Source organism: Hevea brasiliensis, chromosome 13 (genome assembly GCF_030052815.1).
Source record: "Hevea brasiliensis isolate MT/VB/25A 57/8 chromosome 13, ASM3005281v1, whole genome shotgun sequence".
Lineage (NCBI taxonomy): Eukaryota > Viridiplantae > Streptophyta > Magnoliopsida > Malpighiales > Euphorbiaceae > Hevea > Hevea brasiliensis.
Window position 1 is genome coordinate 83,406,086 of NC_079505.1, and position 24,328 is coordinate 83,430,413.

Sequence of the window (24,328 nt, forward strand, 5' to 3'; positions counted from 1 at the left end):
GTCCCAGCGAAGATCTCAAGCCGTATATACCCGTCCTATCCATAGTCAAAACTACATCACACGCACGCCAACGCACGCACACTGCTCCAAATTACCACAACAACATCCATGACACTTTAACAATTATGAATGCAACATAAAACGTGCCTAGAGTTTAACTACATAGATACATACATATAAGTGATGCATGGGCATACTTAAACATATAATAATATCGAAATTACAATTAAAATTAATATTTTACTCACAGACTTGACAGCAATCACTGTGGCGGCTGGGAGGAGGAAGAAGGCTGTCCCGGCTCACCTGATAATTTAATTACAATCATTTAATAAATTTGACTCAATACAAACTAAGAAAAGACCAAATACGTTCTAAGTAGTGCCGAAAATCTGGCAGAGTCTCCCCTATACCTAGGACCTACCCAACCTGCAAAAGGGCTCAAAACGCACTTCTATATTCACAAATCATACACTCACAACTCCATCACATCACACAGCCCCTCCTGGACCCATCCAAACAGTCATCAATCACAATATGTAAATTTATAGTTTAGTCCTTGTAATTGATTATTTTTGCAAAAACTGCCCAAATAAGCTCTAAAAATTCTAAAACCTTACCCCGCGGTCCTTAGCAATATTATTAGGCTATTGCAAAAAGAATCATAATTTTCTGAGCTACCACGAATATTTTATGAATTTTTAATCCCATTTAAGTACTAGAAAATTATGAAAAAGCAAGGTTCGGGTTTACCTATGCCGATTCCGACTTCAGGGACGCGCTCTGGACTTCTGACAATGGTGGGGTAGCCAAAATCTCGATCCAATTCGGAGACTTTTTCGATAGCCGGTCTGTCTGGCTGGAAATTCACAGACCTAGACAACTGTCGAATTTCCGCTAATTGAGGATACCTACACGAAGCCCACAACACGGGAGTTAGCACATAAATTTTACAGAATTTTCTAAGCTCATTTAATGCTCAAAAAAACACTACGAAGTTCCGTGGGATCCACCGAAAAACAGTGTCAGAAAAATTTAAAATTTATATCGCCGCAAAGCTCTCGACTAGTGGAGCGCTTTGGTACTCTCGGTTTTCTCGTGGGGTTCACGGTTTGTGAGAAATCTAGCCCAAAAGTCAAAATTGGCTAAAACTTTCCGACAAAAATTGGACAAACCGCTCGATGGATTTTGCTGTTCTTGATGTCTATGGAAAGCTCTCGAGGTGTAGATATTGTTTGACACAAGACCCGGCTCGATTAGTGGCCGGATCATCCAGATTTTGGCCAAGAAGATGGAGCGTCATGCGCACGAAGGGGAGGCGTTCGCCTGCGTTTTTCGGCTGCCTAAAGCGTCGGCCGGCCGTGGGGAGGTGGTGGGGCGGCGCGCCGGCGAGCTGGGGAGGCGGCGGCGCGGCGAGAGAAGGAGGGAGGAGAGAGAAAATGGGAGAGAGGAAGAGAGAGGTCGGGACACGCGCGAAGGAAAGAAAAAGGAAGAAGGAGCTGGTCCAATTCGACCAGTCCGGTTCGATTCGGTCGGTTCAATTCAAAATATAAAATTTTAAATTTTTTACTTTGCCTTGGGACCGAAAACTAGGCTCGAAAATTCTGAAAAAATTCTAGAAAACTTAAAAAAATTTGTAGACTCCAAATATATTTTTAGTTTTGCCATGTGATCTTTAAATTAATTTTTAAAAATCATCAAAATTTTATATTTTCGGGAAATCAAACTCAATTTTGAAAATCTGAAAAATTTCAAATAATTTTTTAAAATTTAAATAAAATTGAAACATCAATATTTATCTATAAATAATAAATTTAAAAATTAGGGGTGTTACATAAATCTACGCAAAAAATTTCTGGCGTGCTCGAGTCTCTCATGTGAATGTCTCTTCTTGTGGAGCTCCCATGGGGGATCAGAAATTTAGCTCCATTCACACTGGTGGACAATACTTTTCTGCCAACTCCCATCATTTCATAGTAAATCTGTTGATATAATAATAATAATAATAATAATAATAATAATAATAATAATAAAATAATAGATGAAATGTCTCTATCATTCGCTCTTATTTATTTTCTAATCACTTTCATTTTATTTTTTGACCCATCTTGAAAAAGCATATTTAAAGGATGACATATATTTGAAGCAACTCCACATGTTATTGTGAAATAAAATTAAAATTTTATTTTACATTAATTAATTATTATTTTAATATATCTAATTAGAAAATAACTACGAAATAACAATTTCATCCAAAAAATCAAATAAAACCTTAAACATTGATAACTAGAGGAATCAAGTAGATAGTTGTTGAAGAAATGAAGGGCAAACTATCAAATACTTGGGTTTATAGAAAATGTAATTTTACAAGCAACTGCTTCATCTACTACCTTTTCCTTCATATACATAATTACTTAACTTCATCATCTAATTTTCACTTTCTTCTCTACTCCTTTACAGGCTCTTTAATAAGAACAAATGGAGTGCAAAGGAACAAACCAAAATGCTTTCTCTCTTTTTCTTTTTCTTTTTTCGTTTTTTTACAACAAACTCGACACAGATTATTTAACCTCCACAAAAAAGAACAAAAATTATCATGAATCTTGCGGCATCATACTTCTTGTTGGATTATAAATTTATATCCGAAGGTCCTAGTCCCACTGTACTGTTTTGTGTCTTTCAGTTGCTCCTCTTTGCCTCTTGGGCAGGTTGAGATAAGACATCACTCTGGCCGACACTACCTTCCTTACCAGCAGCCTCCATAGTGCATCATCGCCCTTTTTCTCTTGTTGCATTTTCAATTTGAATTGCCTATAAAATGCATAAAACAGCCAGGATAAGCATTGGTGCTCATAATTTTGTGATTAAACTCTGACAAAATGACAATTCAACGAATGCAATAAACATAAATTGCTAAAATGAGATACTTGCATGCCAATCAATTAATGTATGGACCCCTTATTGCACCAGAAAAAGGAGGTATCATCAGTACTGCACTTTCAGTACGTTAATTCTTTTCTTTGTAACTATTCCTAACGGACCAGATAATCTTTAATTCGTAGTAGTAGAAGGGAAGTATTAGCCCGTTGTAATGCACCCTAAAAGGCTAAAAGCGAAGAATATTGGTATATTACAAGGTTCCCCCTGCTCCACTCTCAATTCATAAACTGTCCGTCTGGGCTTATTCTCAGCCTCAGATAAACCCATAAATACATTAACGTTGCTTGGTCACAAAACATTAAATTACAAAGTAGACTCTATTGAACAAAATGAAATCAAGATAAAATATCTACTGAAAATGATCTCTTTCTTTGTTCTCTTGGTACGATGTCCTTCTCATCTCATTCAGGAGACAGGAGTTGATAAATCATTAGTGCTTGTTTTTGGAGAGAGTTTATGGGTATGATTGTTTGTTTTCAAGGTTTTTTTTTTTTTTTTTTTAAGAGTCTAGAATAAGAAGAAGGGGAAAATCTACTGCGTCAGAAGTTACAGCCTAGAAAGTTGATATTAGATCAGAATTAACAATTACGGAGACTAGCCAACACTAGTAAACACTATATATATATATATATATATATATAGTACTAGGAAAAATTATTTTTATATGCTCTTAAAATATTATATAATTTCTCCTGCATGCTTAGGAAACAGTGACACAGAATAAAAGTGCCTTAAAATTTTTAAATTCTTCACAGAACCCTTTTAATAAGGATGATCATGTAACAAAATATAAAGGATCTAGGTAATTACCTGCAGAGAGGAACTTTGCAAGAATCGAGGTGGTCACACATGGAAGAATGAAGTCTTAGTAGTTGCCACATCCTCTTGCAACGGGAGCACCCTCCATTTACCCGATTCCTACATGTCGCGAAGTGCTTGATCAGAAGCTGCAGGCCCTGACATGTGGAGAACTTGCTGCATGGGCCTCTCTTCTTGTTGGGCTGAACGTCACACGGCCCAACGCTCGTGCACCCTTCGGTGCATATGTGCTCCAAGCAGTCCATAGCCACACTCAGCTCCATGTACAAGCTCTGCTCCTCCCTGTGCCTCCTCGTTCTCTTCTTCCTCTGTTGATAATTCCCATAATCACTGTTAATAACAGAGTACATAACTTAATTTCAATTACCCATTTAAACAGATTATAAAAGTTTTAGAATTTTAATAGAAACTTACCGATTCAGCTTCATCGATGAATTGGAGAATCTCGAGCTCCAGATACGGGTCGTGATTTTGCATGAACTTCCAGCCTTCAGTCTTCTCTAAAGCCTTGAAATGGCTAGAGATCAACTTCATGCACTTGAGGTAAAGATCCGGTGCATCGCAGAGCTTTGCCAATTGAAGCACATCCACCACATTCTCAATCGTCAACTGTTGACCAACAGCCTTGGCGCATCTCTGCTTCAGACGCGGGACCAGGTACACATGGGATAATGCCAGTAGATGGATCCCAAACTTCTCCAACTCCTCTTCATTGCACCTGCGACAGGGGTATTTTCGTCATCTTGGGAAATAACAACAAAATATCTAGTCAATCAAATTTCTACCTCCAAGTTTGGAGAATCGAAATCCAAATCGCCTAGCTTGCGTAACCGACTAAAATAAATAGCATGAAACATAATTCTTTTCTTTTTTGGTGGAAGCTTGGAATACAATTTTTATCATTTTTTTTTCAAATCAAATCACAAATCAGCCGTCGAATTCGACTTAGATTTTTTTTTTTTTTCCACCCGTAAGATCAGTTTGGAATGATCTAATGGACGGCCGAGATCAACATGTTAGCAAATACGCAAAAAACCAACCTCGAGGAGTAGATGAATCGAACAAACGCCGCAACGGCGTCGAAAGGGACGCCGACGATGGGAATAATTCTCTCGGAGCTGCGATGCTTGCGTGGCCTATCAATGATATTCTCCAATACTGATGATACGGAGGCCTATATCATTGCAAATCGAAAAGGAAAAACCAAAAAAATTAGTTAAATATATCGCAAATCAGTAGTAATTTTTAAATATAAATATATACATATATTTATATATATATATATATAGAGAGAGAGAGAGAGAGAGAGAGAGAGAAATTAAGTACCAGGACACCACTGTGCGCCGGAATGCGTCGGCTACCGGAGGTGATAATTTGGACATCGGGTTTAGGTAATTCACGAGAAATTTGATCGGCGATTTGATAATGAGCGTTCAGGTCGCAGGGGAGGGCGGTAGCGGTAGTGGTTGCTTTAAGAGTTTCTTCCATAGAAGGTGGAGAGGAACAGAAAACACGCCTCTTGAGTCGTTTGCTCTATATTGCAATAGCAGAGGAGTTGGTTGTCCCTGGGCTTTAAAGACATTGACAATGCCAGCCAATTAAAAAAAATATCTAGGATGGCGTGATAGGCGTTTTGGGTAAAACACGCCCTATTGGCTGTGCCTGGATGAACAATCATCTAGTCAAAAGAAATAAAGAATTGCAGTCAAATATTATCCAAGGAAGCACTAGGTCTAGTGTGGGGTAATTTTTATAATTTATTTTTAAATTTAACTGTATTTTATTTTTTTAATTTTAAATTATTACTAAAAAATTTTTATACTTAGAGTAAATTTAAAAAAAAATAAATTATTGTAATAATATTAATATTTTTTAAATAAATTTAAATGATGATTATAATAACAATATTTTTTTAGTGTGAGAAAAAAAGAATAAAAAATTAATTTATTTTAATATAAAAACTTATTATAACAGGTTAAAAAATAAGCTCGATAGTCTGTAATTTGTATACAAAGAAAACCAGTGGAGAAAAAGGCTTTGCCAAATCAATTTTAATTATTATTTGGTACAACGTGATGTGTTCACATACGTCATGGAAGTGTTTATATTATTTTAGATAAATTATTTCTTAGAATTTAACAAAAATATAGTGCTTTGAAATGATAATTATAGTAATTTTATTTTTTTATCAAAAAACACAAATTTATATTAAGTAAATAGAGAAATTTAAATTTGAAATCTCCATCACTCATATAAAAAAATTAACTAAATTATTCATTGACATTTTAAATTAATTTAATTAACTTTCCTTATATTTTAATTTCTTTCTTAATAATTTTAATCCTTTTTCAATGAAATTACAATATTGTTTTAGTAGTATCATATTTGGTATTGTAACAATTTAAGGGCCAAAACACAATTAAAATTTTTAAAATTTAAAATCTAAAGCAAAATCTAACTTAAGAATTTTAAGAATTAAAATGCAGAGAAAAAAAATCTGAGACTTAAAATACTAATTTTGATCAAAATGTATTTTAATAAAATTATAATTTTTTTTATTAAACATATTGTTTTACTCTATGGTTAAAACATTAAAAATAAGAATCTTATTACTATATATGCCTTAATTAGATGTGAAAATATGAAATCCATTAAAAATAATTAGTGTTTAAGATATGAAATATTTTTTAATTTAGTAATTAGAGGGTATTGAAAAATAATCTAAAATTAAATTTGATAAATTTTAATTATAAAAATATTAAAATAATAAAATAACTTTTCTGAAATTATTTTTTTAATGACATTGCTTTTTTTTCAATTTTAGCTCTTAATCATTGTGATCAATAGGTATTTAGAGAATATTTGATTTAATTATTTATTTTTAATTTAAAATATATTTTTTAACTCATTAGTTAAATTAAAATAAATAATTAATTATTTAATTAATTTACTTAAAAATAACTTTTTAAGTAATTTAAATATTTATTTAAGAGGTACTTAAAAGAATTTAATTTATTAAAATTGTTAAAAAATACATAATTAAGAATTATAATTATTAAAATAAGAATAATATTTATATTTTTTAAAAATTATTAAAACAATATAATTTTATATTTTATCGAATAATAATTTTGAAATAAATAGATAAGTCATATTTATTTATAATTTTTAACTTATTTTAAATTACTTTTTTAATTTACAAATCAAATTAAATATTAATTTATTTACGACTCTTTATTTATAAGTTAAATTAAATATTTATAAATTTTTTTTAGTGATATTTAAAATAAATTTTTTATAAAAAATTAATTATAACTTAACTCTAAAACAGATACTTAATTGTACATTCACCGCAATTTACCAAAATTTACCAAACTTAACCAACCAAACTAAATGTAACACCCCAAATTTTATTATTTATGAGTATTTTTGATATTTTAATTTTATTTAAATTTTAGGAATTTTTTTGAGATTTTTCGGATTTTAAAAATCGGGTTCGATTTTCCGAAAATATAAACTTTGATGATTTTTAAAAATTAATTTAAAGACCACGTGGTAAAACTAAAAATATATTTGGAGTCTACGTATTTTTCTGAGTTTTACGGAATTTTTTCGGAATTTTTGGACCTCGTTTTCGGTCCCGAGGCAGAGTAAAAATTCAAAATTTTGTATTTCGAATCGAACCGGCCGAATCGAACTGGACCGAATCGGACCGGTCGAATCGAACCGGCTCCCTTTCCTTTTTCTTCTCCCGCGCGCGTCGTCATTCTCTTTTCTCTTTCTTTTCTCTCTCCTCCCCTGCGGCGCGCTCGCTTCCTCGGCCAAATCCGGCCGATCCGGCCACCGATTGGACCGGGTCTTGTGTCTAAAATCATCTACTCGGCGAGAGCTTTCCATAGACACCAAGAACGCCGAAATCCATCGAGCGGTTTGTCCGATTTTTGCTCGGGAAGATTTTAGCCCATTTCGACTTTTGGGCTAGATTTCTCGAAAACCGTGAATCCCACGAGGAAACCGAGGCCACCAGCACGCTCCATTCGTCGAGAGCTTCGCAACGACATAAATTTCGAATTTTTCCGACACCGTTTTTTGGTGGGTCCCACGGAACTTCGCAGTGTAATTTCGAGCATTAAATGAGCTTAGAAAATTCTGAAAAATTTATGTGCTAACCCCCGTGTTATGGGCTTCGTGTAGGTATCCTCGATTCGCGGAAATTCGACAGTTGACCGGGTCTGCAAATTTCGGGCCAGACAGACCCGTGACCGGAAAAGTCTCCGAATTGGGCCGAGGTTTTGGCTAGCCCCCCATTGTCAGACGTCCCGAGCGCGTCCCCGAAGTCGGAATCGGCAAAGGTAAACCCGAACCTAGTTTTTACGTAATTTTCTAGTGCTTAAATAGGATTAAAAATCCATAAAATATTCGTGGTAGCTTAGAAAATTACGATTCTTTTTGCAATAGCTTAGTAATATTGCTAAGGACCGCGGGGCAAAGTTTTATAATTTTTAGAGCTTGTTTGGGCAGTTTTTGCAAAAATGATCAATAATAAGGACTAAATTGAAATTTTGCGTATTGTGATGGATGATTGATTTGATGGGCCCAGGAGGGGCTGTGTGATATGATTGAACTGTTGATGTATGGATTGTGAGTATAGAAGTGCGTTTTTAGCCCTTTTGCAGGTTGGGTAGGTCCTAGGTATAGGGGAGACTCTGCCGGATTTTCGGCACGACTTAGGACGTAATTGGTCTTTTTCTTTATTTGTATTGAGTCAGATTGTATTAAATAAATGTAATATGATTGTCAGGTGAGCCGGGACAGCCTTCTTCCTCCGCCCAGCCGCCACAGTAATTTGTCGTCAAGTCTGTGAGTAAAATATTAATTTTAATTATAATTTCGATATTATTATATGTTCAGCATGCCCATGCATCACTTATATGCATATATTTATGTAGTTAAACTCTAGGCACGATTTATGTTGCATTCATAACTGTTGATGTACCATGGATGTTGTTGTGGTAATTTAGAGCAGTGTGCGTGCGTTGGCGTGCGTGTGATGTGGTGTGGACTATGGATAGGACGGGGTAGTCACGGCTTGAGTAATTCAGGACCCGATCCTTCGATGGGTAGTCACGGCTTGAGTAATTATCTGTGACCCTCGATTTGGTTATTAAGTGGAAGTCCGAGCTTGAGTAATTCGCTGGCACCAGGTTGGATTTAAGAGAGCTGTATAGGGGATCAGCTCCCATATGTTATGATTGATACTACAGGGTGTGTGAGTGCTCCAAATTATCTTTTTGATGTTATGATGTGAAAATGTTGTGTATGTTGCATTTCACTCTACAGGTTGCATTAGTTTCAGATAGTTATAGAGATTATAGTTAAGATTGATATTTTACTCTCTGAGTCGAACGCTCACTCCTGTTCAAAAATTTTTACAGGCCACAGGAGGATATTTTGTTCTGGGTTAACCTGCCTTTTTACCTCGCAGGTTGTTTATCAATATTGTGTAATTTTAATTACTCCTAGAATTTCCGCATGTGTTAGCAGTAATTATTTGAAATTGGTCTGTAATATTATATTCATGTTGGACCTGTAAACTTAATATTTTAAGTCTGTTTGATGGATTGGAGGAGGGAGCTGAGCTCCCATTTATTATTATGTTGATGAGTATGTGGAGGGTGAGCTGAGCTCCCCAATTGACTATATATTGTGTTTACAGGTCGGGTGAGTCGAAAACTCCCCGTTGGTAAGTCCATTTTATGGCCGGACTCTGTCCGTTTGTTTTCTTGATATTGGGCCCAAATGGGCCTTAGAGTTGGGTTAATGAACAGTTAGGCTTACTACGGGCCTCGGTGACTTTAGGCTGGCCCAGGTCCTAGTGCCGGTCCGGCCCATAGGTTGGGTCGTGACACTAAAAACTAATCTTTAACCAAATCTTGTCATATTTTACCAAATCTTCGCTGGTTTATCTTATTTTGCAATAGGATTGAATAAGAACAAAAGATATTTCTCCATGGGTTACGTGGTGCATCTTTGTCTGGCAGTAATTACACTTCAATGTCTATGTTCTGTCTTCCTCCAGAATTTTTTGTTCCCTCCACTTTGGTTAAAACGGCGTGGATTGGATAGAAGATTATTAAGATAAGGTTAAAAGAGATGACACAAAATTGAAACAGAGAAGCCCCAAAAAATCTGACATGGAATGGATAACCCACTCTGGGAAATGAAGTGAAGTTCGGATCCTACCTCAGTCTGACGTGTGACCCGATCTCATCCATGCCAGCTAAAATTTCGTCCGCTTATATAACAAATGACACATAATCTATTAATTTCGACGTGGCTTATCCCCGTTGAATTCGCAGACATTATATCACAAGCTGTGACATCGTTGTCTCCATTCATATATCCACACGTGTCTGCGCGTTATAATTTTAGCTGCCCGCCTTGCATCAAACGAAATTAGATGGTTCGGTGGTGAGTGGTGCGGGGAACCGACACTATTCTAAGAATGTAATGAGGTCAAAGGTGGTGCGCCGTGATGCCAGATGATACTTCATTATAAGTTTTGGCGTTTTGGAGACAGGTTTATATGAGGCATAGGTAGGATTTTAGCGAAAAGGAAAATTAATTTGTTATTATAACCGGTTGAACAATATTTGCAGAGACCAAAGTCAAGACTTACACTCTGTTTGGATTTAGGAGGAAAAAAAAATTGAAATTTTTATTTTTTATTAGTTAAAAAAAAATAAAATAAAAATAAAGATTATTTTATTTTTATTATTTTTTCTCTAAATAAAAAATAATAACGATGTACTTAATGAAATGTTAACAGCCCCTCTTATAAGGTCCAAGACCTCCTCTCTCTCTTCCTCACCCCGTAGAGCGCTTGGCATGATACGTGGATAAGTAGTTTATGATTACTGATAATTACAATTGGTTTAAATCTCCTTGCTTGAAGCCTATAAAATGAATGAATGCACTATTCTACACTAATTGATATATTATATAAAGTTTTACATCAATTGAGAATTAAGGGCTAAGATTAAAGTATATATAATCTTTATCCTTTAATTAGAATTTTTTTTTATACGATAAATTTGTTAAATTTAATTATCAAAACAAATTAAATAATAGCTTAATATATGGATGCAAATCGATTTGATTTAAATTGATTCATTATTATTTAGCTAGAATAATACAATTATTTTACATTTCCACCTAATTAAATGGGCTAAGGTCAACCTTTTAAAAAGCTCTCTTAACTTACACAGAACATGCATATATATGATGCATCATAATTCAAAAATCTATATATCGATTATGTAACACCCCTCATTTTAAATTTATTATTTTATGAGTAAATATTAATATTTTATTTTATTTAAATTGTGAAAAATTATTTGAGATTTTTCGAGTTTTAGAAATCGGATTCGATTTTTCGAAAATATAAAACTTTGATGATTTTTAAAATTAATTTAAAGACCACGTGGCAAAACTAAAAATATATTTGGACTCTACGAATTTTTATGAGTTTTCTAAAATTTTGTTCGAAATTTTTGGGCTTCATTTTCGGTCCAAAGGCAGAGTAAAAATTTAAAATTTTGTATCCTGAATCGAACTGATCAAATCGAACTGGACTGTTCGAATCGGACCGGCCTCCCTCATTCTTTTCTTCTCTTCCCCGCGCATCCCGACCCTCCTTCCTCTCTCTCCCGTTTTCTCTCTCCTCCCTCCTCCCCACGCCGGCCAGCCACCACCCCAGCCTCCCCACCTCGCCGGTGCGCCACCTCGCCCTTCCCTCCTCTTCGGTCGCCGCTTGGAACGCCGGGAAAGTGCTCGCGAATGCCACCCTACGCCCAGAGTGCCGCTTCAGCTTCCCAACCGAAAATCCAGTCGATCCGGCTACTGATTGGGCCGGGTCTTGTGTCAAACACTATCTACACTTTGAGAGCTTTCCATAGACACCAAGAACACCAAAATCCATCGAGCGGTTTGTCCAATTTTTGCCCGTGAAGTTTTAGCTCATTTCGATTTTTGGGCTAGATTTCTCGCAAACCGTGAACCCCACGAGAAAACCGAGAGTACCAGAGAGCTCCACTCGTCGAGAGCTTTGCAGCAATATAAGTTTCGAAATTTTTCGACACCGTTTTTCGATGGGTCTCATAAAACTTCGTAGTGTTTTTTCGAGCATTAAATGAGCTTATAAAATTTCGTAAAAATTATATACTAACCCCCGTATTGTGGGCTTCGTGTAGATACCTTCAATTCGCAGAAATTCGATGGTTGCCAGGGTCTGTGAATTTCTGACCAGACAGACCGGTTACTGAAAAAGTCTTAGAATTGGATCAAGATTTTGGCTACCCCACTGTTGTCAGACATCCAGAGCGCGTTTCCGATATTGGAATCAGCATAGGTAAACTCGAACCTTACTTTTTCTTAATTTTCTAGTGCTTGAATGGGATTAAAAATTCATAAAATATTCATGGTAGCTCAGAAAATTTTGATTCTTTTTGCAATAGCTTACTAATATTGCTAAGTACCGCGGGGCAAAGTTTTAGAACTTTTAAGAACTTTTAGAGCTTATTTGGGTAGTTTTTGTAAAAAGGGTCAATTATAAGGACTAAACTGTAATTTTACATATTATGATTGTTGACTGTTCGGATAGGCCCAAGAGGGGCTGTGTGATGTGATTGAGTTGTGGGTGTATGGTTTTTGGATATAGAAGTGTGTTTTAAGCCCTTTTGCAGGTTAGGTAGGTCTTAGGTATATGAGAGACTCTGCCGGATTTTCGGCACAACTTAGTACATCTTTGGTCTTTTTCTTAGTTTGTATTGAGTCAAATTTATTAAATGATTGTAATAAAATTGTCAAGTGAGCTGGGACAGCCTTCCTCCTCCGCCCAGCAGCCACAGTGACTTCGGTTGAGTCTGTGAGTAAAATATAAATTTTAATTATAATTTCGATATTATTATATATTCAAGCATGTCCATGCATCACTTATATGTATATATCTATGTAGTTAAACTCTAGGCACGTTTTATGTTGCATTCACAACTGTTAAAATGCCATAGATGTTGTTGTGGTAATTTGGAGTAGCGTGCGTGAGTTGGCGTGTGTGTGGTGTAGTGTTGGCTATAGGGGTGGCTACGGTCTAGTTTTGAACCGGAACCGAACCAGAACCGGTTCGATCAAAACTGGATCAAAACCGATCAAAACTGGAACCTGCTTCGAACCGGGCCAAAATCGTCATTCTGTGGTTTGGTTCAGGTTTATATTTTTTCAGAATCGTGAACCGACGGCTCTTAACTGAATTGAACTGACGATTTCAAACAGGATTAAACCGGTGATTTAAATATAAAAAAATTCAATAAATATGTTACCTCACTCCTAATTCATTTATATATATCATTAATTCTCTACACAATTATTCTCTGCATTTTCTTCAATTCTTAATATTTTTTCAATTTTTCTCAAATTCTCTAAATAATTATTTTCTACACTCATTTTAATTTCCAATACTCTCTCAATTTTCCTACTTTATTATTTTATATACTTACTGAAATTTTCAATACTATCTCAATTACTTTGTTATTACTTTAAATCCTCAATAAAATTTCCAATACCCTCTATTTTAATTTTTTTTCTCTTTTATACTTTTAAATTATCAATTATTATATAATTTTTAAAAAAATGCAAGTAATAGAACTAAAAATTTTTATTCCTCTAAATCCTAAAGGATATTTAGGCAACATTAAATTCATACACTTTTTGCTAATTTCTTTAAAAAAAAATTAATTTCATCTCTAATTTTTTAATCAGGTTCAAGTCTTTATTTATTAAATTTTTCTTAAAGATAAATTATTTTCTTTCTTTTTTTTCTTATTTTATTTTGATTGAAATATTTCTAAGAAAAATTAAAATATTTTTACAAATATAACTTAAATTTTGAATCAATAAAATTTTTCTCTAATTTTTTTTATCTAAACCACCCATAATTTTCGAACCGCCCTTCAAACCTTTTAAAACTGGGGCTCAAACCGGAACCGGCGGTTCAAGAACCGTCTTCCAAATCGTCCCCTGGCGGTTTGGTTCAGGTTCATGATTTCATTGAATCTAAACTGGCGGTTCCTGAACCGTGGTCACCCCTAGTTGGCTATGGATAGGACGGGTAGACACGGATTGAGATCTTCGCTGGAACCCGGTCCTTCGGGGTAGATACGGCTTGAGTTCTTCGCTGGGACCCCGATTTGGTTTATTAAGGAAAAGTCCGGCTTGAGTTCTTCGCTGGCACAGGTTGGATTAAGAGGGCTGTATAAGGGATCAGCTCCCATATATGTATTGTTTGACATTATCAAGTGTGTGAGTGCTCCAAATTGCCTTTTTGATGTGATTTGTATGAAAATTATGACGATGTTACATTTCACTTCACATGGTGCATTAGCTTTAGATAGCTATAGAGATTATAGTTAAAATTAATATTTTACTCTCTAAGTTGAACGTTAACTCATGTTCATTATTTTTTTTCTAGGCTACAGGAGGATTATTGTTGTGGTTAACCTGCTTTTCTTCTTCGCAGGTCGTTTATTAATATTTGCATAATTCTATTAACTCCTAAAATTTTCGCATGTGTTAGAAATATTTATTTGATTTGGGTCTGTAATATAATTTATCATGTTGAACCTGTAAACTTATTATATGCATGTATGTTGGACTGGATGAGAGAGCTGAGCTTCCATTTATTTTTGTGACATTTGAGTATGTGGAGGGTGAGCTGAGCTCCCCAATTGATTATATATTGTGTTTACAGGTCCGGTGAGTCAAAAACTCTCCGTTGAAATGTTCATTTTATGGCCGGATTCTGTTTAGTTGAATTCGTAAAATTGGGCCCAAATGTGCCTTAAAGTTGAGTCGAGGAATAGTTAGGCTTATTACGGGCCTCGGGGGCTTTAGGCTGGCCTAGGTCCTAGTGCCGGTCTAGCCTATAGGTTGGGTCGTGACAAAGGACCATATCTTACTTTATCTCTACCTACATCAATGATTAAGAGTGAAAAGGGACATTTTACATTGATTAAGAGTTAAAAAAAAAACATTTGATATATGATGATATAAAACTTTAAGATGTACAAAATCTTCTAAAAAATTTTTAAAATTTATTAATTTTTATAATTAGATTCTAAAATTCTTATAATTGTCGATTAAATTTTCATATTTAATTGATGTCTTAGATTGATCCAACCGTTAATAAATCATTAGTATACTTAATAAAAATTTCACGTAAATTGTCATATCATCACTAAAAAAATTATATTAGAAATCCCAAATTAAAACTAATTATCAAAAAAAATAGAAAATTTGTTAATTTTATAATTAAGTTTTGAAATTTTCATAATTATTAATTAAACTCTGACATTTAATGATATCTCAAATTGAATACCACGTTAGTAAATTTTCTATTTTAAGTTATACAAAATCTTTTTAAATTTAATGAACAACTTAATATGTGAATATAATCCAATTAAACAGTATATTTTATAAAAAGTACTCACATGCAAGTTATTTCAAAGTATGAAATCAACCAGTTTGAGAACATATTCTACAAACGTATGGTACCTGAATACAATGATGACCACGTGCAAGTTGTTTGCGTTAAAAATGAAAAATTCCTTAAATGGGATCGTATTTGTGCTTATGAAAGCAAAAGTAGCAAGCCAGGCCATGCAAGCGCAGAATTGAAGGCTGTTAAGGTACCTTGAAGCCCATCCATCTACATAAAACCCTGTCAAAAATTGCCATTGGGCCTTCTTGCTTTATACTAATAAGTTTAATCCCATGTGGAATTTGCTGTTAAGGGCGCTTGGGTTGCAGTGCTGGTGTGCATCTGCCACGGCCAGACTCGTGTAGGCATGTACCCACTCATATGGGGTAATGAACCATCATACGCCCAATATGTCTGCCCCTTTTTGTCTGCTAAAATTGTCCTAATTCATACTCAAATCAAACGTCCTCGGCTTCTTTCTCCTGTCAATCATCTTTTTCTCCCCTTTCAAGTTTTTTATTTTTCTTTGCTTTTCTTTTTTAGAAAAAAGAAAATATATCAAAAGGTCCTTCCTTACATACCAGACAACCAGAACTTACTGCTATAATTTAAAGCAACAGAATTCAACTATTAATTGAATGCTTAGGAGGTCCAAGATCTTGGATAGCCCAAAGATAAGGGAAAGCAAGTACCAGTTATAATTCAAGGTGAAAGGGAAGACACACACACACGCACATATATATATATATATATCAAAAGTGTCCAACATCACTAGTAGAATGCAATAGGGTATGGCATTGGTAGGAAGAAAATATATTCTGTAGAGGAAAATTCTTCTCCAAAGAGATTGCTGAAGCCTAAAGACAGCTTTGAATGAAAAGCAATTTCCCATTACAGAGGTCAACTTTAACCTATCATAGTGTTTGAATGAAGAATCTAATAGAAGGAGAATTCAAACATTCATAATTAGGCAGCCTTTGATAGTTGCAAGAATCAAAGTTAGTATAAAATGAGCCATTAAATTGTGACAGAGGCATGAATCTGTGACAATTTCCAATCCTATCAGCAAACCTTTTGCCTCGCAATAAAGCCAGTTAGCTCTGAGGACTGTGACTGCCTGGTCAAAGGTCCAAATCTCAGCCATGTGGCACACATGGTCATGCTTTTTGCTTTTTCGGATTATGGCTTGGCTCATTTTCTATTGGTTATGGTCGCACTCCAGTTAGGTCAGTTTCCATTAATTGTCTGCCACATGGTTTGGTCCATTAATCGAGCAGAAAAGCTCTGAATTGACTTACCAATCAGCCATGTCTTATCACTGAACTCTAAACTCCCTCCAATTAACCAATGTAATTAGGCGAATCTTGACAACCAAAACTGACCCTTTTCTCACACACCCTCAACGTTAAAGATGTCATATGCATCCTCTACAGTAGTCTCAAATAGTCCTGTTGGTTACACCTTAAGTGCTCCGTGCCCCAATGAATGGAGAGCATCCAACATCTGTCAAAAACATATTGTCATCTATGTCCAAATAACACCCAATTAGGATTTCAATGGTTTTATGCTCTTGCCAGAGCATGTGCATCAACTGATGGCCAGAAATCAGGAATGAACCTGCGTGTGTATTCCATGGCCACTCGAATTGAACAATATCGATCTGTTCTACATCAGTGTCCTTGAACTACAGGAACCAAAACGTTAGGGTGGACCCAGTGAAGGCCTGTCTGAAATGCTCTAGTCTCTACCATGCATATTCAGACACTGGCATTTGCCTGGATCATGCTTACAAGGACTAGTGGGAACGGCAAAGCTCAATGGCCCAGGTAAGGTTGAAGTTGAACTACAGATGTCGCCTTCCAGCATCTGTGCCCACCTGGTCGGCTGCTCATCCTAACAAAATCACCTAGCTCAATATACATGCATCTAGAGGTAGGGAGCTTAATACTGTCAGATGAGTGGATGATTCATTATAGCCCACTTAAGATTTGCATGTGCGGGTGCCAGAAGCCATTAATGAAGAAAATTATTCTGAGGATTGAGCGCAACTTTGTCAAAGATGTAGTTGAAACCAGGGTTTAGTCCAACAAGAGATCAATCCATAAAAAGAAGTAAATTCTGGCTTGCATGTGCTCTTCCCTTTTCTCCTCGCGCCACAAATCTTCTACTGCTAGACTCCAAAATCAAAAAGTGGGGCCATTTCATTAGACCTTAGGGAGTTTCCTTTTTGTTAGCATTGCTGCTAGCACTACAATTTCTTGTGTTTAAACGCATTCGGTGAAAGAGATAAAGTGGTCAAAAATGACCATACTGTAAAAACTTAAAAAGGGAGTTTCTTTCTTTTATGCTGTTTGAGATTGAAAATAAATGGGTTGTTTGGACGGACACTTTTGTTTTCTTGTATGAGAATCGTTTCTTGGAATGAACTTAGTTTTTTTCTTGTAGCTTTTCTGTTTCAAACTTTAAAATTTGGAGGCAGCTAAGCTTTAATAAGTTTGGTCGTTGCTTTCATTAGTCACTTGCATTAATTGAAATACTGTATGGTTGAGACTTGATACTTTTCTCATGTGTCTTGACTTGCAATAGGTTTTTCCCTTAGTTTGCCATTATTCCTTGAAGTCATGGTGTCTTGTTTGCATGCGAGGGAGAAACAGAGATAACAGAGTAAAAGACAGAGGGGGAACTTAAATATGAATAGAAAATCATATATTATAACCATACACCAACACTTCTGCACTTGTTTCTCTAAACCCATCTAGATTCTTTAGCAGAATGCTTAATGGTTTTAAGAGTAACAGGCCGAGGTTGTAATCATCGAAGTTGGGTAAAAAGGCGAAGGGGGGTGGGGGTGGGTGTGGGTGGAGGGTGGGGGTGGGTGGAGAGAGAAAAATGAGTAAAATAATAAAAATTTGGCAGGAAGAGGACAGTCCATGAAACTTAACTAAAACGATGTGAGGTGAACTTTGTCGTCATCAGCTTCCACATTTTCCTTAACTTCCATTTTTCTACTCACTTTTTTCTAACTAACCATTGTCCAACATGCTTAATTAAATCTCACTTGTAATTAAGAAATGTTGTGATCATTAATCAACGGATATCACAATCAGCAACGAGCTCCTTTCTTACAATTGAGGGCACCTGATCCCCCAGTTATGGTACCCACAAGTGAAGAAGGTCTAGCACTCAAGCTTGATGCCTTGGCATAGCTTGAAGAAGCTCCAGCACCTGAAGCTGTGAAAAATGCACCATTCACCAATAGGTCTCCCTCAGACCTCCAATTCCAGTTCTTCCATTCACTTTCTGGTGCATCCTCATGTTTTGTGACCTGCATAACATAACATTTTTGTTAATATTTTGTTTTCTGTTAGACATTGGAATTCTCAAAAGGGTTAGTTAATTCTGTTAAATAGAGAATCCTTACCTCTTTGCTGTATCTATAGTCAGGTGCAACAAATCTGTTGCCTTGGCTATTGATGGTTGGGTCTGCACTGCCTCCAATAGCATACATTTCCCAATGGGTGTAGTCATTGTTGACCACATGGAAATACCCATGTCTACATCTGCAAATTTGAAAATTAAAGTTAACTATTAAAGTAGGTGGCCCACAGAAGATTAAATTTACCATAACCTATTTCTTTATTTACCTTGGCATCCTTTGGACAAGCCCTTCTCCAAAGTGATTGAAGGCTATAGTGACCTGCATGTTCTTGTCTTGAGCGTAGGAATCGCTGTGACCTAGTAACATTACTTTATCATGGTGGGTCATGTAATTGTTTGAAATTGTGATGGCTGTGGACCCATGAATTGCATCAACCAGGCCGTCGTTACAATTTGACAACGAGTTATGGTCCACCCAAATGTGGCTGCCACCAAAGATGGACACTCCATCACCGTCTGATACAGTCCTCCACCCATAGTGCTGCGGGGAGTCCCTCACATAAGCATTCCCTCCTTGCTTGCAGTCATGTATGTGCAGTCCATGAATAATAATATTGGTCACAAATTGTATAGTAATGCACGGACCACCAGCAATGTGGACGCTAGCACCTCTACCATCGATAGTCTTAAACGAGTTCATGATCAGCTCTTCCTTCAGTTGAATCGTCATGTCACGAGCGAAAATAATCCACAATGGCTCATCTTGAATCACTGCATGTCTCAGAGTCCCTGGCTTAGGGTTCACAGGATCATCGTCACCAGAATCTGTCACCACGTAAATTTTTCCATCTCTTCCTCCAATGGCATTCTTACCGAACCCAATAGCACAATCCGCCAGGCGCTGGCGGTTCTTATCCCAATTGGGGTCGCACCTCCAGCAATCGTCAATGGGGTTACCGGTTCCACAAGAGAGATAACCCAAGTTCCTCCTGGAGGCATTGATGGCCCTGCATTAAAGAAAATGCAACACATTTTAGACATTGACATATAGATACACATATAATAAAAGAAGCCAGAATGCACATCAATGAAGTGTTTAAATTATGCAGGCTGCAGGGTTAATTAAATTACCTATGCACTTGGTGTACTACAAGCTCTGGGTCCTGAACTGGGGAAGAGGAAACAAGGGAAGGGATGATGAGGACAGAGAAGAGCAATAGGAGAGCCATTGGTGAGGTGTAGTGTGAGAGATGGGAGGGAGAGAGCAAGTGTATATAAAGAGGAAAAAAAAAAGGGATGAAAAATGAACATGTGGGACCCAGGTGAACTTTGTGATTTCTGGATTTACGGGATTCCCTTTGCATTGGGTAGTTTTGGCCGTTAAGCAAGGGCTTTGATAGAGGTGAAGTTAGATAAATACAGTCAAAAAGCTACCGAACACATCAAAGAAAAAGAAAATTCCGTCGCCTGTTTCATGATTTGACGGGCTATACGTGCATCGAATTATCATTTCAGCTCGCTCGGCCTTTTGCAAAACTCAACAGTCGAGTCCTGAGAAGGGGAAAGAAATAGTTTTTTTTTTTTTTTTTTATCAAATTCTTGCATAATTTAAACCAACATTTACGGATGTAAAATCCAATTGCACTCCAGATAGGCCTAATTATGAGCTGATTTAGATTCATGGTCAGATAAGACTATAAACCAGATCCGTAGAACACAAAGAGCTACTAATCAATTTTAATTAAAACTTTATGTGAAATTTATTTAATTTAATAAATCAAATATTAATTGTCTTACATTATTTATATTTTTAAATATTTAAATTAGAAATTTAAACAGTAATAAATTTTAATTGAAAAAAATGCTCATGAGCCATGTCCAAGCAATATTTATTCTGCCTTTTTCACACTTCTAAAAAGTTGTCTAAGTTCTTGGAATATAAAATTCGGCGACTCTTCCTTCATACGCTCTTTGTGGAGTACTCAAGTCTCAATTTTAACTATAGTTAAATTACAATTTTTTTACTAAAAAAAAAAAGGAAAATTATCAAAAAAAAAAAAATTTAAACTTTAAAATTTTTTCAATCCTATATATGAGGAACTAGTGCCCAGAAAAATAAAAACTAAAGCTGGGTTATGTAGGACATTGAAGTTGGGAATGTAGATGTTGAAGCCACCTGTTTTAATTTGTTTATATTAGTTAATTGTGATAGAAATTGTCCATGTTTATAGTACTTAAATTGTACTCCATCCATCTAGTTAAGAGTGAGCTGACTCCTGCTAGGCAAAATAAAAATTAAGATACAAACATTGCTTGCCACCATGTTAGTTGCCATTTTCCACTAGCAGAATATGTTCTTGGATTTTATGGGCCCCCACCCTTTTGCTTGTCTTAGTTGCCAAGATTAACAAGTTTTATAATTACATATCCATCCATTTCATTGATTATTAGGAAAAATAAAAAATAAAAAAAATCCTCTCAAGATTTAAAGTTGAGTTAAAAGCCTCAATAAGTGGATGATGAAGTTTCATATGGCCATGGGACTTATGCATCAATTCCTCATCTTTTTGCCCCACCATTAATGTTAAGATTGTGATTACCTTTATGAACATTTAAAAAAAAAAACCCTTTATGATGGTAATTAATGTTAATTGTAATATGTGAAATATATTGAATTAAATTGAGTTATTTATATTGCGTAAAGTCTGTTAGAAATTAAAAATGAAAAAAATTAAAAATGAATGGAAAGGGGTAGAGGGTGGAATTTACGTGAGATGCATTGAATAATCAAAAGGCATTTTTCCACATAAATTTGGTGGAAGAGGAGGAGGAGAATATCAGAAATTTTGCAGGAATCGCACAAGAAATTGAAATCATATATGATGATACGTTGGACCGAAAATCCTCGTGACACCACACCATCCACGTGCTTTTGCCTTCCAAATCAAACCTCGCACCCCTTTGTAGGCCCAATTTTTATCCTTTTTTCCTAGCCGCAAACTCCGGCGAAATTTCACGGAACCAAACAAGCATAGGCCATAGGGTCCTTCGTGCTGACATGGCACTACGGCGACCAGTTGTTGTGCCACTTGTCTACGACAAGCTCACGACACATGGGCCGCGAGAGAGGCCGTATCATCCGTTGATCTGCTGACTTGTTTGCCTGAAAGCTACGTCTTCACATGGAGGGATTTTGATTCGCTTTCTCGTTTTATTCGGTTGTCGTGTGTGGAGCGTGAAATATGAATTTCGACGGAGAGCTGAGCCGTTGATACCTGATGATCAGCAACTTTTTTTCTATGAAAATTTAAAGTTAGACAAAAGCAACGTGAGGGTCTCTGTTAAGCAGCTAGGGCAGGGAGGATTCGAAAATAGATAAGGACCAGTCATGTTAGTTGCTTTATTTTCATTGTCATTTTTATTTTTTTCTAATAAAAAAGAGAAATTATTATTTAGTATTGCATTTTAATAAAATTAAGTATTTAATTTTTTTTATTTTAAAATTTATACTATTTAATTTATATTTTTAATTAATTAAACTATTTAATTTATTTAATAATTTTTTATTAGGTATATTAATTAAATTATTATTTAATTTATTAATTTTAATAAAAATAATTAATTAATTCATATATTTAAAAAAATATATTATTATTCTAATAACTCTTTATTATTTCTAATTTTTTTATACTACAACTACTACGACCCTCTCTCTTTTTTTTTTCCTCTTCCCATATTTCTTTCTTTTTACAATCATATTTTTTTCATTCATTTTTTCTCTATCTTTCATAGTATAAATTGTCTACGAACAAAAATTAGCATATTTTTTTAAATTTTCAAGTAATTAACGTAATAATCTAAGAAAATTATTTTTTAATAGAGAAAATATAAAAATGATGATTATGAAATTAAATAAAAATATTTAATTAATTCTTAAAAATGTAAATATAAATTTAGTTTTAATATAACAAAAATTTTATTTTCATTAAAAAAATCTTTTTAAAAACATAAGGTTTAATTAATTAATTTTATTAAAATAAAATAACTAAATAAGAATATCTTTAAAATATAAAAATTAATTAACTAATTAATTTTTATTAAAATATAAAAATTAAATAATAATTTAATTTGCGTTAGAATCCTTAAATACTAGAAAATTTAATGGTAAAATTTAAAAAATTTAATGAAAGTAGAATTAATAAGTAAATAACATATTTTTAAAATATAAAAAATAAATAATTAATTTCAAGACGAAATAATAATTTTTCCAAAATAATCTTTGAACTATGGTCTTGGATTGGTTGATGGTGATTGGTTAGTGAAAGCTACTTGGCAACTTCTCTCATCCATCCACACGTGGTACCCAAATATTCTGCCACGTGGTATTTCTCTGTCGCCCGATAGATTTTCTCTTTAGCAAATGCACGATCTTGTTTTTTCACATCGTAGCCAAAATTCTTGTTTTCAACCAAAATTTTAGGAAATTTATAATTTGGTGCTTATTTTTTTGTCATATATTATATTTTAACTTTTAAATTTTAAAAAATTTATTATTTAATTTTTAAATTTTATATTATATTATATTTTAATTCTTAAATTTTAAAAAATAAAATATTTAATATTTTTAATTTTAATATATAAAATAATTTAGTCCCTATAATTTTAATATTTATAATAATTTAACTATTAATAGAATTATTAAATTATTCTATATATTAAAATTATAAAAATTAATATGTGATATAATATGAAATTCAAAGATAAAATAATTTATTTCTATAAATTTAAACACTAAAGTGTAATATAATACAAAATTTAAAAATTAAATAATTAATTCTTTAAAATTTTTATGGACTAAAGTGTAATATAAAAAAGTTCAGAGATTAAATTAAGAATTTCTCTAAAGTTTTCAAAATTTTTATTCTAAATTTATAGGTAATAAAATTGTCCACATTTTCCCCCCAAACGGATGTGGTCAAATGTGAGAAATTGATGAGATTAGTTGTAAGACACTTTCTATTGCTACCGACATTTTAATTTGCTGTTGCTTCATTATTTTTGGTAACAAAGAAGAAAACAAAAAAACTTCAAATTAAACCATCAATCTCCATATACAGCCACCCATATGATTATGAAACAAATACTATAGACATGATGATGAAGCTTGTCTGGGTGGAGGAGGAGGAGAGTGACCCAACATCAACCAATTATCTAAATACATGAAATTTTAAAAGAACATCGTTTAATTGGGTGGATACATAATATTGTTTGTGATAAGATCTATTCACAAAAGACAGTGGGATTGTAGGTGATCTGTCTTCTTAATCTTGATTTTAGTTCATAGTCTGATACCCATCATAGCCAAAGTTTTATGGGGAACATTTGGATATCAGTGAAGCTAAACACACGGTATAAAAAGTATAATTAAGGATAAATACGGATGCTAATTACAATTAGTGCTTCACCAATAATACTCAGCACCTGCATGCAAGAGTCATCATGGTTTTGTACGCCATGCGTAGATTAATTTGGAGAAATGGGATTTTGACAATGCTTGTGAAGAAGGCAATATGGGGGAAATAAACACATGGGATGTGATGATTTGGTTTCATGTGCTTGAGCAGTAAATTTCAATCGAGGTAAGTAACTGGCTATATT

The 24,328-nt window shown here is 34.5% G+C and overlaps 1 protein-coding gene, 1 long non-coding RNA gene and 1 pseudogene across 3 annotated transcripts; 1 reads left to right on the forward strand and 2 right to left on the reverse strand.

Annotated features, from left to right (window-relative positions):
• Nucleotides 1-2,331: 2,331 nt before the first annotated feature.
• Nucleotides 2,332-5,324, reverse strand: LOC110640930 (BTB/POZ and TAZ domain-containing protein 1-like; annotated as a pseudogene).
• Nucleotides 5,325-7,578: 2,254 nt separating this feature from the next.
• Nucleotides 7,579-9,369, forward strand: LOC131171956 (uncharacterized). Of its 2 annotated transcripts, none has more exons than XR_009142636.1 (4): nt 7,579-7,875; nt 7,954-8,111; nt 8,561-8,619; nt 9,195-9,369. It is a non-coding gene; the product is annotated as an uncharacterized LOC131171956 (long non-coding RNA). The 2 variants fall into 2 exon arrangements; XR_009142635.1 differs by having other exon boundaries at nt 7,579-7,851.
• Nucleotides 9,370-17,976: 8,607 nt separating this feature from the next.
• On the reverse strand, nt 17,977-19,959 carry LOC110640925 (probable pectate lyase 18). Its single transcript, XM_021792468.2, has 4 exons — nt 19,802-19,959; nt 18,937-19,677; nt 18,714-18,852; nt 17,977-18,617 (listed from the first exon to the last, which is right to left on the reverse strand). The coding sequence occupies exons 1-4, from the start codon at nt 19,897-19,899 to the stop codon at nt 18,396-18,398; spliced, it is 1,200 nt and encodes a 399-aa protein (XP_021648160.2). The 5' UTR covers nt 19,900-19,959; the 3' UTR covers nt 17,977-18,395.
• Between the last annotated feature and the right edge of the window lie 4,369 nt (nt 19,960-24,328).